General features: G+C 36.5%; 1 protein-coding gene across 1 annotated transcript in view; it reads left to right on the plus strand.

The window, feature by feature from the left end:
* TBC1D32 (TBC1 domain family member 32) overlaps nt 1–13,211 on the plus strand; it is a 90,971-nt gene that overhangs the window by 40,834 nt on the left and 36,926 nt on the right. Inside the window, exons 23-25 of the mRNA XM_050893532.1 lie at nt 6,873–6,995; nt 8,215–8,323; nt 9,169–9,262. Of these exons, the coding sequence (XP_050749489.1) occupies nt 6,873–6,995; nt 8,215–8,323; nt 9,169–9,262 (326 nt within the window). The remainder of the gene's footprint in view (nt 1–6,872; nt 6,996–8,214; nt 8,324–9,168; nt 9,263–13,211) is intronic.

The following is a 13,211-nucleotide window of genomic DNA, read 5'->3' on the forward strand; positions in this document are numbered from 1 at the left end:
CTGACAGCAAAATCAGTCAGTGTCTTGAAATTTGCCTCAAAGCAGTATGTATTAGTCAACATTTCATCTAGTGCACTCCAGTGAAATCCACGTGAGTGAATTAAATCCTACAGGCGCTGGGAGATGAACAATTGTGATAGGCAAGAGATAACTTTGTGGGTTTAGGAAATACAGATAATGAACACCCCTGCATTCTTTTCCATTGTGTTTTCATCTGCATTGTAAACTCACCCTCTTATATATAATTGCATTTTAATAATGAGGTAGCTTCAGCATATGAAATAATTTGTTCCCTTAATTGTACTTACATTATGTGTATTGTTAATTAAGAGAATGTGTGATTTTAATTATTGCAACACAATGGAAGGAGCATTAATTATGTTGTTTTCTAAAGGTAGAAGATACGAATCCTGATCATTCTTTTCCCTCAGGTCAACATGCTGTTTAGACTTATCCCTTCTTTCTCTTTCTCTTTATTAAAAAGCATTATGAGTAGCAGAAGCTTTTTGAAAACATTAGTGTATAATTCTTTAAAATCTCATTCATCATAAATTGAAGCAAGACTTTTTATTTAAAAATGGTTTTAAACAAATTCAGTTTCCCCTTTAGAAAACATGGCATTTTTTTACTAGTTCCATGTTTTCTTTTCCATCTTCCTAGCAGAGCCAGAAACAAGGCTGTACCTCTTGCTTTTCACATATCTCTATTTTAAATATACTGTCATAGCCCATGAACACTGTTGTCTAATGTCACTGATGAATTTTTTTGGTCGCTAACATTTGAATGACTGGCTGGTACATTCACTCTTGCAACAATATTTATGGTGCTATTGGCTGGATGTACTGAAGAAACCCTCCTCATGCCACACCCTGTGGCATTCAACATACTTATGTCTTTGTGAATGGAAGAAAGCCATGTTCATAGAGTTCCTCCTCTCGAAGGGAGGGAGGAGTATGGTGAGGGAGGGGAGGAACTGAGACAGTATTTCTTTCTTCCTCTGAATCTGCCAGATTTGTATTATCTTATGTTGGAAGCATGAAAGACTATGTAGTCCTCCAGTTATTTTCTACCAAACCTTTTTCAATTAAATAAGGAGAAATGATTGAGTTAATAATTAATGACCCATTTTCTATTATTTTAAGTGTGTTTTCTGTTTAGTAAGTGATATACAGTTCTTTGGAAACAAACCTCTTCCTTCCAAGTGTGCATGCTGGATGTGTGTGAGGGAAAAGACTTCTGCAATAGTGATCACTGGAGAGTGCACATGTCCTGTAAATCTTTGACCCCTGTTTAATAATCCAAATGTAGAGGAGGACAGAGTCTACATTAGTAGTGATGGGGATTTGCAACAGGATTATGTTGGCGTGCTTCCACATCATGTAGTTGTACAGTTAATTCATTTTTTTTGTTATTTTATATGTTAATAGAAGTTTGTTAGGTTTATTAATTTAAAACAATTTATAATTAATAAAATAGGAACAGATTTTGTGATAGGATTATGTCACTTATTTGTTGGTGGTTTTTTTTTTTTTCTTTACTTCACTGAGGGAAATTAAAACGCTTCGTTTCCTGCAATTTAAAATCTGCTTCACTTCTGAGTCCTCTAGGCTGGCAAGTGATGCTCATGAAAAGAATTTTTGTTTAGCTAGGGAAACTCTTTTACCATTAGCAATCACATTACATGTGATTTGTAAGTACATTGGGTAGCTAAAGTGCTGTAGGTGCTCTTTTAAAAATCTTTTCATATGGAAAATGTTGTAAGGAATACATCAGTTCCTGAGTTTTCTTACTGGGAGAAACATGACTGCCCTGAGGTAGTAGATTCCAGTACCCCAGGCATTGGAGGTGTAACTCAGGGTATTGATAAATACTCAGTGTCCAGAAGATCTCATATTTTTCAAAACCACTATGAGCATTGCCTTCAATGGGACAATTAAAAGCCTTGATTCTTTAGCAAGACCACATGCAGAGCCATGTTCTCTCTGCTCATTACTTTGTTCTGTCTGCAAAGGCAGTGTGCAAACCTTTGCGTGGCTGAAGCTTCCAAGTGCCCTTTGTGTTCTAATGCTGACTAGGTAGCTTTTGGCTTCTGTTTTTTTTTTTTTTTTGCTAGCCATTTGCCTTTGTCTACTGGTCTGGTACACTTGACAGTAATTGCCACTCGCTGTTTGGATCAGCGTTCTCATTGGAGCTCAGGCCGTTACTCAAAGCATCATAAAGAATAAATCAAATTGGTAATGTAGGCTCTGATGTTAAATGTTTTGAGGTTGTCCGCCATGATGACGACACCGGAATTATTTAATGAAAAATTTGCTTTGGGTTTCTCTGTTGGTATACATATTCATTTAGCAAGAAGGAGGTCCTGCTACTGCAAAGAGGTTCCAGTCCTTGGTTTTTTCCACTTATGTTTTTAATATTGATTCCTGGGAGAGAAAGACAGACCTTACCTTGTCCCATAGCTGAGCTCTCTACAAATGTCATACTGTAGATTTTGCACTGGCCAGAATCAGCCATGCCTGTAGCTACAGAAGGCAGTAACTGCAAGCCAAAAGAAAATCTTTTACTAAAGACCAGTGTAGTCCTCTATTTCGGGGTCACATCACTGGAACACCTTACAGACAGCATAGACGCAAGCATTTCAGGTTTGGTTAGCCATTGCTCACTGCCTGAACACATATATTACTGAGATTGCAGTATAGTTTACTTTGGATGTGCCGGTTTCTTTTTTCCCTATAGTGGATGGACTTCTGCTTATAGCATGAAATTTTATCTTCTTTTGCTGGGACTATGTACTGGCTGGGACAGAGTTCATTTTCTTCATAGCAGCCCACATGGTGCTGTATTTTGGATTTTTGACTAAAACAGTATTGATAACACACCCGTGTTTTGTCTGACACTGTGCAAGCACTGCTCAGCAACAGGGTTTTCTTTTTTTCCCCACTCCCCAGCAAGTAGGCTAGGGGTGTGCAAGAGGTTGGGAATGAATGCAGCGGGGACAGCTGACCTGAATTGACCAGAGGGATGTTCCGTACCATATAACATTGCAGTCAGCAATAAAAACTGTGGGAGTGGGGGGTTGGTCTTGCAGGTAGCCATTGCTCAGAGACTGGATACGCATTGGTCTGCTTGTGGGAGGTAGGAAGTGAGTGAGCAGCTGAGTGGGTGCTTAGTTGCTGGCTGGTGTCAACCCACCACAGACTATTACAACTACTATATGAACAGTATGTTGCATCTTTCACTGCCAGCTGAGCATTTGCAGGCATCCCTGAAGTGAGGACAGAGCGTCAGATTGGCTTTGGAAAGAACATATGTTATGAAAGTAAGGAAGAATAGTCTATGGGAGTGTACTGGGAACTGTAGAAAACTAGAATTGGGTTTACCATAATAAAGGTGGTGTTTGAGAGAGGTGTGATTTGAAGTCGGGGGGGGGGGAAAAGACAAGTGAGAAAACAAGAGTACAGGGAACATCATATTATTTAGTGTTCTGAAAAGGAACTCATAGAAAAAATACTGAGAAATAAGATAATGAGTTATCCTCATAATGGGTGTTTTTAGCAACTCAGAGAAATTCATAGGTGGTTCAATTATATTATTTTCAGGTGAAAAAATTTAGAGAGGTGACATAAAACCAAGGTTTTTTTAGCAGCTAGAATTATTTACTAGCTGTTTTATATTCCATGAAGGACCTTCTGTTCTGCTGTAATTAAAGAAGTCATTATGGTTCCACCTACCAAAACCAAGGAGATAGTCAGTTTACATAGGTACACAAATACTAGTTAGCATGCCTTCTTTCAGACTAGAGATTTCTACAGTGAAGTATTAGTTATGAAATTCTAGTTGAAGGGGGAGAATCTAGGGAGCACCCTCCAAGAAAGACAGGGATGACATAGGACAGGAAATGCAGAATTCAGAAACAAAATTACTTATTACTACCATATTTTCACAACTATGATATGTATTTTGATTTTTCTGAATTTCTTTAAAATTACTGTTCTATAAAAGACTGCCTTCAGATAACCTTTTATTTTATTTGTATTGCAGTTTGTTCCTGGGAATATGGTATATCTTATTGGTAGTTTTCACAGAATTATAGGATCCGGATTGAAAGGGAAATTGAAGATTGTGTAGTCCAGCTGTTCTGCTTAAAGTGGGTTCGACTAGAGGGCGTTACTCAGGGCTATGTCCAGTCTGGTTTAGAGCATCTCCAAGGCTGGCGATCCTGGAACATCTCTGGGCAACTTGTTCCACTGTTTCACCACCGTCACAGTATGTTAAAATGGAATTTCCTGTGTTTCAATTCGTGCCCATGGCCTCTTGTCCTTTCACTGAGTATCACTGAGAAGAGTCTGGCTTCATCTTCAAACCCTCCTGTCACGTATTTACACATCTCCCCTGAGCCTTCTCTTCTCCAGGCTGAGCGGTCCCAGCTCTCTCAGCCTCTTTCCCTATGTCAGATGGCCCAAGCCCTTAATCATCTTTGTGGCCGTTTGCTGGACCTGCTCCAGTGCGTCCATGTCATGCTTTTACTGGGGAGCCCAGAACTGGACCCAGCACTCCAGGTATGACCTCACCAGTACTCACAGAGGGGAAGGGTCACCTCCCTCATGTGACCTTCTGGCAGTGCTCTTCCTTACACAGCCCAGGAAGCTGCTGGCCTTCAAGGGCATGTTGCTGTCTCATGTTCAACCTGTTGTCCACCAGGACCCCCTGGGTCCTTGTCTGCAAAGCTGCTTTCTAACTGGTCAGTCCCCAGCCTGTGCTGTTGCATGGGGTTATTCCTTCCCAGGTACAAGACCTTGCATCAAAGCATATCTTCCAATTTTCAGCAACATTTAGGCTGGGAATTCTATCTGCTGCTTTAAAAACAAAATTTTAAAATATATCTCAAAAAGATATGCTTTGATTTTATTGTATTATATCTGTCAGGGTTTTATACCTTTTCATAAGCATGCACTCCTTATAGATAGGATATTGAGCTGGGTGGTCTGATCCAATTCTTATGTTCCAAATGCAATTAAAAACAAACAAACAAACAAAAACTCTACAGCCGTATTCAAGCATGCTCACAAATATACAGACTATAAAATGTGTTGTGGTTTGTGTGGTTTGGTTTTTTCTGGTTTTTTGTTTTGGTTTTTTTTTTTAGTTTCAAACTTTAGTCTATACATTTATGACTTTGGAAGATAAAGCAATGGAATATTACCTTTAACCAAATATCTCTGCTTCAGTGGCGGCATTTTTAAATGGATTTTTCCAGGTAGATGAAAATTTCATTTGAATGCCCCAGCAGAGGCTGCTCATGTTAGATCTTATATATTTTTGTCATTTATCCTACCACTATCCCTTCTACCTAATTGTATTTCCTTATAGTTTGTTTTATTTTTTTGCTCTGCCTTGTGTACCAGAGGAAATGTTATAAGCATTCTAAGCCATCATTCTTCTCCCAAGTGGTTTTTAACTGCTGGAACAGGTTCTTTGCCATTTAAAGTCGTCATACTTAACAGAAGAAATGGTCCATTTTCATAATGGTTTCAGTGCTCTTTTTGTGGATTTTTCTTCTATAAAATAATAAATAAATTTATAGTTGAACTGTCATTTCTTCTGTGATTTAGAAAAGTACTGAGAACAAATCAATGTCAGGAAATAGTTAACGTAAAATAAATAAAACTTGAAGAGGACTGATACTGAACAGATCGAGTTATATTAAAAAAGCAACGGGGGGGGGGGGGGGGGCGGGAAAGACATATTATCATCTTGACTATTTAATCCTTGGCCACAATTGTGTGAATTTGTGTTAAATTATCCAGAGAATGGCTTGTGAATTTTTGCTATTGTTAGTAGAAGCATATTGGGAATTACATGGGAGAAAATAAGCATTGACTAACAGACTACAAATTTCAAACAATGTGTATTCTCTAGTTCATATCAAGTCTTATGTGAATGCAAAACATAATGCTGATCAGACTTTATTTATGTTGTGTTTTATGACTGTGATAAAACAGAAAATAAAAATAGCAACAAGAAAGTTTAGTCATATTGTTTTCCATGAACAGGAAGCCTTCAATGAAATTATTCTGTTGCTGTGTTAGAGTGAATACATTAGGTAAAAAAAAAAAATAATAATTTGGATTGCCCTACATCAGATTTACATGAAATATATTGGACTACTTTGTTAATTTGCCCTGAAGTTATAAAAGAAAATTGTATGTAATGTGCTATCATGTGCTCTTGTGATTATTAAGTTCATTTACCTTTGTTTTGTGTTTCTCTGAAATAAAAAAAAAAAAACCAAAACACAGCTCATTTGTTGTTTTTGTTACATGTTAAATCTTTTATTGCTTTTGACCTCTGTTAAATTTGATTATACAGAAGTGCTTAAAAGCCTGTTTTATAAAGGAAAGATGTATTTTTATCTCCCTCCCCGCCCCCCTTCAGACAACCTTATTCTGAGTTGCCTTACCAGCCTATTATTGTATAATTTCTTCACATTTCACATGGAATGTCTTATTAAGTCTGTGTCACTTCTGTTATTCTGTGATACAAACTCAAAAGCAGACTGAGCTGACCAGTGAATATTTTCTCTGGTTGTTCAGTGCACATGAAAAATCTGTTGGGAACCATTCCCTGTTTGCTCAAGGCTGTGCCACTTGAGTGGCTATAAAGGATATAAAAGAGTGTTCCTGACCCAGTTCTGTCTGGGTATTTTTCAGACACTTCAAGGGTTTTTTTGGGGTGGGTTGTTTGGTTTTTTGGTTTTTGGTTTTTTTTTTTCCTTTCCATTTTGAGATCTCATAAACATGTTTGCCTTTGTCTTACTCTGCATTACTGGATTCCTGACTGATGTGCCATCATTTCAATGTGTCCTTCTGCAGGTTGTTAAATGTGCTATGCTGTGAGCTCAATACCCTTTTACTCTTGGAGACTCAGTATAAAGTCTCACAAGTTTTACTAACTGCTCAGGAGGAAAATGTCACAGAAACTTCAGAAGGACCAGGGTAAGAAGTGACTGATGTAAATGTTATTTTAACTATCAAACTTTTCTCCTGAGAAAAAATACACGAATACCTTAGTGGCTTTAAACATACAAATGCTCTCACTGAAGTTGGCTTCTAATGCGCATAAATTTACTTACATGTAGGTTTGTCATCAGTCTTAAATTACGAAAAGATACAGTAGTCTTGTTCTTTCTCCCACATCCACCTCAAAAGTGTAAGAAATAAAAAAATATATTTTTCTCATTTTTATTTGTATTAATCTTATTTCTTAAAAAAAAATGCAAAATTTGTGGATGTAAACATGCCTTTTTATTTTATATTATTCTTTTATGTTATGTATATAATATAAAATTAGGATATTGTTTTAATGTTTATGAATTAAAGGCATCATCAGTACTTTGGTTTTTTGGGTTTTGTTTTGTTTTGTTTTTTTTTTAATTTCTTTATAACTTAGTCGACTTTCCAACTTCTGTGACTTTCCATTGCTGACTTCTAAATAAAATTGCACAATGCATCCTTTTAAAAGGAAAAGTGTGTTTTTGGGACAGAAGTGGACAGTCATTTAGTCACAGACATTTTGTCCTTTCTCTCACCAGGCTGAATTTTAAGAACTTTCCTGTTACTGTTTGCTATATGGGACCAATACAGAGTTGAAATCAAACAGTATGGGTGAAGTCTCAGCAGATATAGATGATTATTATTTACCATTTGAGGATGAAACTTATGATTTCCTTAAAAACTGATTTTTGTTCCTGTTAAAAAATTTTGTACCTTGGGCTACACAGTGACTTCAGGCAGCAAGTTGACTGTGTGTGAAGTTATTCATAACTCTTATTTGTGACAGCAGAAATTTGCTGGTAGGCCAAATAAGGAGCAAATTTTGATGGTCCATTAACTGTCTCTGCCTTAATTACTGAGCATGTCAGCATAACAAAGCTTGCAAAGTTTTCTACTCTTTTGTGTCCAGTAATTGCTCAGATGTTGCCAATCAGCAGTAGGTAGGGAAGTACGAAATCAGGATAATGCTTGCAGATATCTCAAAATAGTTCATGTTTCTGTTTATTTCTTTATGCCTATGTGTTTTCCAGGCTGTGTTTTAACTCTGGTATGTGTCTCAAGGTATTCTTGCTCATTAAAGTTTTCTGAATTAAATAGTCAGTAAATCAAAGTGGTTCTGACTTTTGGAGGGTTTTTGGGTTTTGTTTGTTTTTTTTCCCAGAGATTTTATAATTGATGGTCTATCAGTGGAGAGAAACCATGTTCTTGTAAGAATAAATCTGATTGGAGGACCACAGGAAAGGATTTTGCCTTTGAGAGTACTAGATAAGGTTAGAGTCTAAAGTTTAACAGTTTCTCTTTCCATAACTCCTGCCTTTATTAATTGAACATTGTTGCTGATAAATTAGCATGTGGATAATTATTTGACATTAAGAAATACCAGTCCACCTTTAGCTTTATAAAGGGCTAGTGATACACTGAAAAAATACATTGTTCCCACTATCTGGGGATTGGCGTGTGCCTAGGACTTACTGCATGCAGATGAAATGTTTATTTTGCTCCATTTTAATGTTACTTTTCCTACTATAAAAGTGAATGCAATTTGTCTTTTTTTTACTTTTGTATTTCTGTGTTTTCTTTATTAGCTTTCCATTTGTTATATCTTCCTTTTGTTTGATATTTTTTCCATGCTTGGGTTTTCATCTGCAGTATCTAATACCTGGAGCTTTCATCGATGTTCTAACAATACAGTGTTTGTTAAGCAGCTCCTTTAAATGTTCTGCTTCTGACTGGCTGTCAGTCTCATAAAGATGAAATGCAAATTACTGTCAGCACAGCAAAGACAGCTAGATCAATGTGTAAAATTGGAAATACAGTTTTGTGGGTTTTTTTTTATTTTTATAAAAACTGCAATTTCCTTTTTGGTTGGGAAAAAAAGAACTGTAAAATCAAAACTGTCAGTAGTATATACCGGGAAAAATTCTGACTCTAATGCTTTTCGGATTTTGTATCCTTTAATTTTTTTTTTTAGTTATGGAATACCTCACTGCAAATTGTAGTATCAAGCATAATTTTGGTGCATAGGCAATAATTCTGGGAACTTCACCTGTGTGTTAATCGAGCAAATGCTATTAATTCTTCTCCTAAGTTAATTTCTTTCTGGTCTTGTTTCTAGGGCAATGATCCATATCCTTGGCCAATGTTTTCATCGTTCCCTTTGCCAAAGTGCTATCTTGCAGAAATTCCTAGGAAAGCTGAATTCAGACAAGGTACATACAAAGCATGCAAGCAGTGTAGATGTCAAACAAGCATCTCTGTCAAATTTTTAATTTTTTTTTCCCTTCCTTCCCACCCCCCTCCCATCGCCCAGATTATAATCTCATAAGTATTTAAGGATTTTTTATTGTTGGCTGCATTTGTAGCTAAATAAGTTGCTTTGGTTTTGCTTGTCTGGCTTTGTGCAACTGTCAATCTGCAAAGCTCTGTTTAGTAATCTAATTCTTATGCAAACTTCAAGATTAACCTTTTGGCTTGTCTCAGGTGGGTGACTCATGAGATACATTTATATCATCTCTCTAGTAACTGAAGCAAGACAGTATGGTTAAGCTATAAATTTTTTGTACACTATTTTCATGATTCAGATCCCTGTGTTTACAAAGCTTGGTGGTGTGTGAAATAGACAGCGTTTAGGATAGTTGGTTTCCACATTGAACATCAATTTGGAACGTAGGCAGACTGAAGAATCTTTTGAAGAACTATCTAGGCAAAGCAGTTTAATTCATACAGAGAAACCATTTTAAGGTTTTAATTTGCATAGACAATGCAAAAGAATCTGATGAATGGTTTATAGTAAATAAATCATTCTTCGTATGTGTTCATGTTTACTGTGTCCTTGAGATGTACTTATTAGAAATTATTTGTGAATTTCCTTAGCAGATGTGGATTTTCAAAAGCGATAGAAATTCTGCATTAACGGTAGAATACAAAATAGTCTGTTTATAAATATCTAGAAAAAAATTTTAAAAAAGTGATTCCCTTCTCTGACAAGAGGAAAGGCCAGGTAGTTATAAAAGAAGGGGGTTGTCTGTATCTTAACTTTAGTAATACTGTTCCAGGCTTCCCAAGGCAATTTTCATAAGACAACAGTCAAATCACCGTAAAGTGGGTGCCCAGTTGTTTTAAGTATGTCTTCAAGGAGGCAGGTAGTATTGCTCTTGGATTGGAAAAGCGTATTTTGTTGTATCCTACAGAACCTCTCTGTTCTCTTGTTCAGAGCAATTTGTTGCTCATCGTTAACCAGTGGGGTAATGGAATAGAGATTGTAGTTGTCACTTTTGTGGATGACAACCAGCTAGAAAAGCTTGGGTAAAACTTTTTGAATAACAGTAAATTTGCTGAAATGAAGCTTCAAAGGTTTAGAAATGTGTTTGATGAAGTATTGAAATATTTTAATTTGAAATGGCATTTTTTATATTAAAGGTAACTGAAGTAAACTGAAAAATAAACAACATTTAGTTTCATAGTCAAAATATTTTGTGTTCGCTGTTTGCAAAAAAAAGGAAAACAAAACATTGAAAGTGTTCTATTTCAGTTCTCATTTAAAAAAAAAAAAAAAAAAAAAATTGATTCTTCCACCAAACTGTGAATATCTGATTTGCCAGGTTGAAGCTTTCAGGATGTGTAAGTTATTTTGAAATAAAGTATCAGAATAAATAGATCAAAAATGAAAAGAATGAAATTCATAACTTGCTATTTTCAGTGCTTGGAAAAAAAGAAATCAAGAGCATGAGTAGAAGATGGGGAATATCTGAACTGTGTTCTTCAGCACTACAGTATGGCAGTGATAGGAGTGCTCTTTCACAAGAGAGGTTAAAAATATGAGAAAGATCTGTGAGTTACATTTCTACAAGGCAGAAGATGATCTTTGTCAGTGGAAGGTGGCGAGTCCTTGGGTGGAGTATCTCTAGCATGGGCACTGCAGTCAAAGGAAAATAGATACATTTGAGGGATTCTAGAGCACAGCTATAGATTGTGACTTTGAAATGTGATATGCGAGTATAGATCGAAGTAATTGGAACTGGCTGATGCTGAAAAGACAGAGGTCATGCAAGTCTCTTAGTATGTTAAAAGCAGTTATAAGGAGGGCAGATTGATTGTTTTCTATGTCCCTGTGCAGAGAAAGGAATAGTTGGCTTACTTGGAAATAAAGATTTGTTACAAATTAATATAAAAAAATTATAGTAGGATACATCTGGAAGAAATTAAATCATCATTGGAGGTTTTAAGAACAACTTCTTTGATGTTGTGAATATTCAGAATTCGTGTTGTGTGTTACACAACTTGCTCGGAGGTTTTAAAAACAGTTTAGACAAATACTTGTTAAACTTTAATTCTTCTTCAGTGCAAGGAGATGGACAGGGTTCACACTGACTTCTTCTGAATGGCAAGAGTTCTGCAGCCGTGCAAACGTTTGTACATCATATGAGTGGGAATGCATGACTGCTTTGTTGTATATGTCACCGAGGATCGAAGGCCAGCACAATGTTTCTGCGATTCCCTGAAGCTGTCTGTGTTCAGATTTCATGCTGCAGTGTTTCATTATGTAACCTGTGCGGTATCATTCCTGTCCTCTTTTTGGGGTGTTTCTATTGCGTGAATAATTAAGACTACTAGATTCTTAGTACTGTAAAGAATGTAGTTTCTTTAGCTGAAAAGGCTGTAACTGTAGGTTTTATCTGTCTGTCCTTACCTCTTATTTACCTCCTTTCTTATTACCCAGGTGACATGGACACCTAAAGAGAAGTTTACTTTTTCCTTCTCCTTTGAAAACTGGTCCTGTGTCTATCACGTAATTGTGATGTCAGCTGTAAAAACATAACCTGTGTTGATTTTTTTTTTTTTTTTTTTTTTGATATATCTGTAGAATGAGTATTGGAGATGGCTGGGGCGGGGCGGAAGGGTTACAGATGTGCAGTCAGATACGATATTGCTGTCTCTGAACATGTTTCTCTTCTGACTCTTCCTTCAGATGGAGTTGAAGGACAGATGCAATAACCGAGCCTTTGTTTCCCAGGGGTGTCTCTCAACTAATGGAAGTTGCCTTTCTAAGTGCAAGCTGAAAGTACTCACTGAATATTTTGGAAGTAGTGTGGCTGTTGCTTGCTGAAAAGATTATATACTACTGAGGTCAGGGAACAGGAAGCTTCATTTCCACAGCCCTAGACGTCACGTAGCCTGTGACTGTATCTAGTATAATGGAAACCATGGATGAAACTTAAAGTAGCATATGAGGGGGGTGGTCACTGAAAAGGACTTATTCACATGGAGTTTTCTATGAAGAAAACCCAGGAAATAGTGGTTTGGGTTTTTTTTCTTCCCTCTCAATTCTTTTGAAGGATAGTGGTAAATATGCAGCACTGGTACCTTTTTGGTTGTTCAATTTGGAGGGGAAAGGGAGGAGGACTAATTAGCTGTAAGAAAAAGCAGAGCAGTGCCAACTCTGCAGAGTATCTGGAACATGTGTTTCCCAGCACCAAGGCCTGAGGGGTGCATCTTAGAGAACTTTTGTTTAACACTCTTGCTGTTATTCTGTGCTGATGTAGTGCTCACAAACACTGGCAACTGGATATTTTGCCTCACTGGATTGAAAATGAAGCTATCGTCATTTATGCTGGTAAAATTAGTAACTACATTGGAGTAGTGGAGTAATTCCTCCATTTCATGATGACACTTTGAATGGTTAGACTCACCCAAAAAGTATATTTGTATTTGAGGAAAATCTGTAGTGCATCACTCTTTACAAATATCTGCCCTGGTTTTGCAGATGTTAGGCATTTGCCTGTATCGTATATGTCTGTAGGAAAAGATATATGGAAAAATAAACTTGCTGGGTTGCGTATTAGTATTCATTAATTATTTCAGCCAGTATTTAGAGTTGGAAGACTGTTGGATAGCAGTATATTAATGGTTCACTTCTGTCAAAGATAATTTAAAGTGAAGTTTCAAATGATTTATGCGGATCATTATTTACATGTGGAAATTAATTATGCCATTTCCACCTGTTTACACTGGAGCAAGATACCCTGTTGCTTTTCTTTTGTCTTAATTGTTCAATTATTTCAGTAAGATAATTTGAGGAAGAACTATTAAGTGGTTTTCAAAGAGTGATATAGTCCTTTGTTATTCAGGATACAACTATTAAAAATAATGATTTTTTTA

Source organism: Gymnogyps californianus, chromosome 3, assembly GCF_018139145.2.
Source record: "Gymnogyps californianus isolate 813 chromosome 3, ASM1813914v2, whole genome shotgun sequence".
Classification (NCBI taxonomy): domain Eukaryota; kingdom Metazoa; phylum Chordata; class Aves; order Accipitriformes; family Cathartidae; genus Gymnogyps; species Gymnogyps californianus.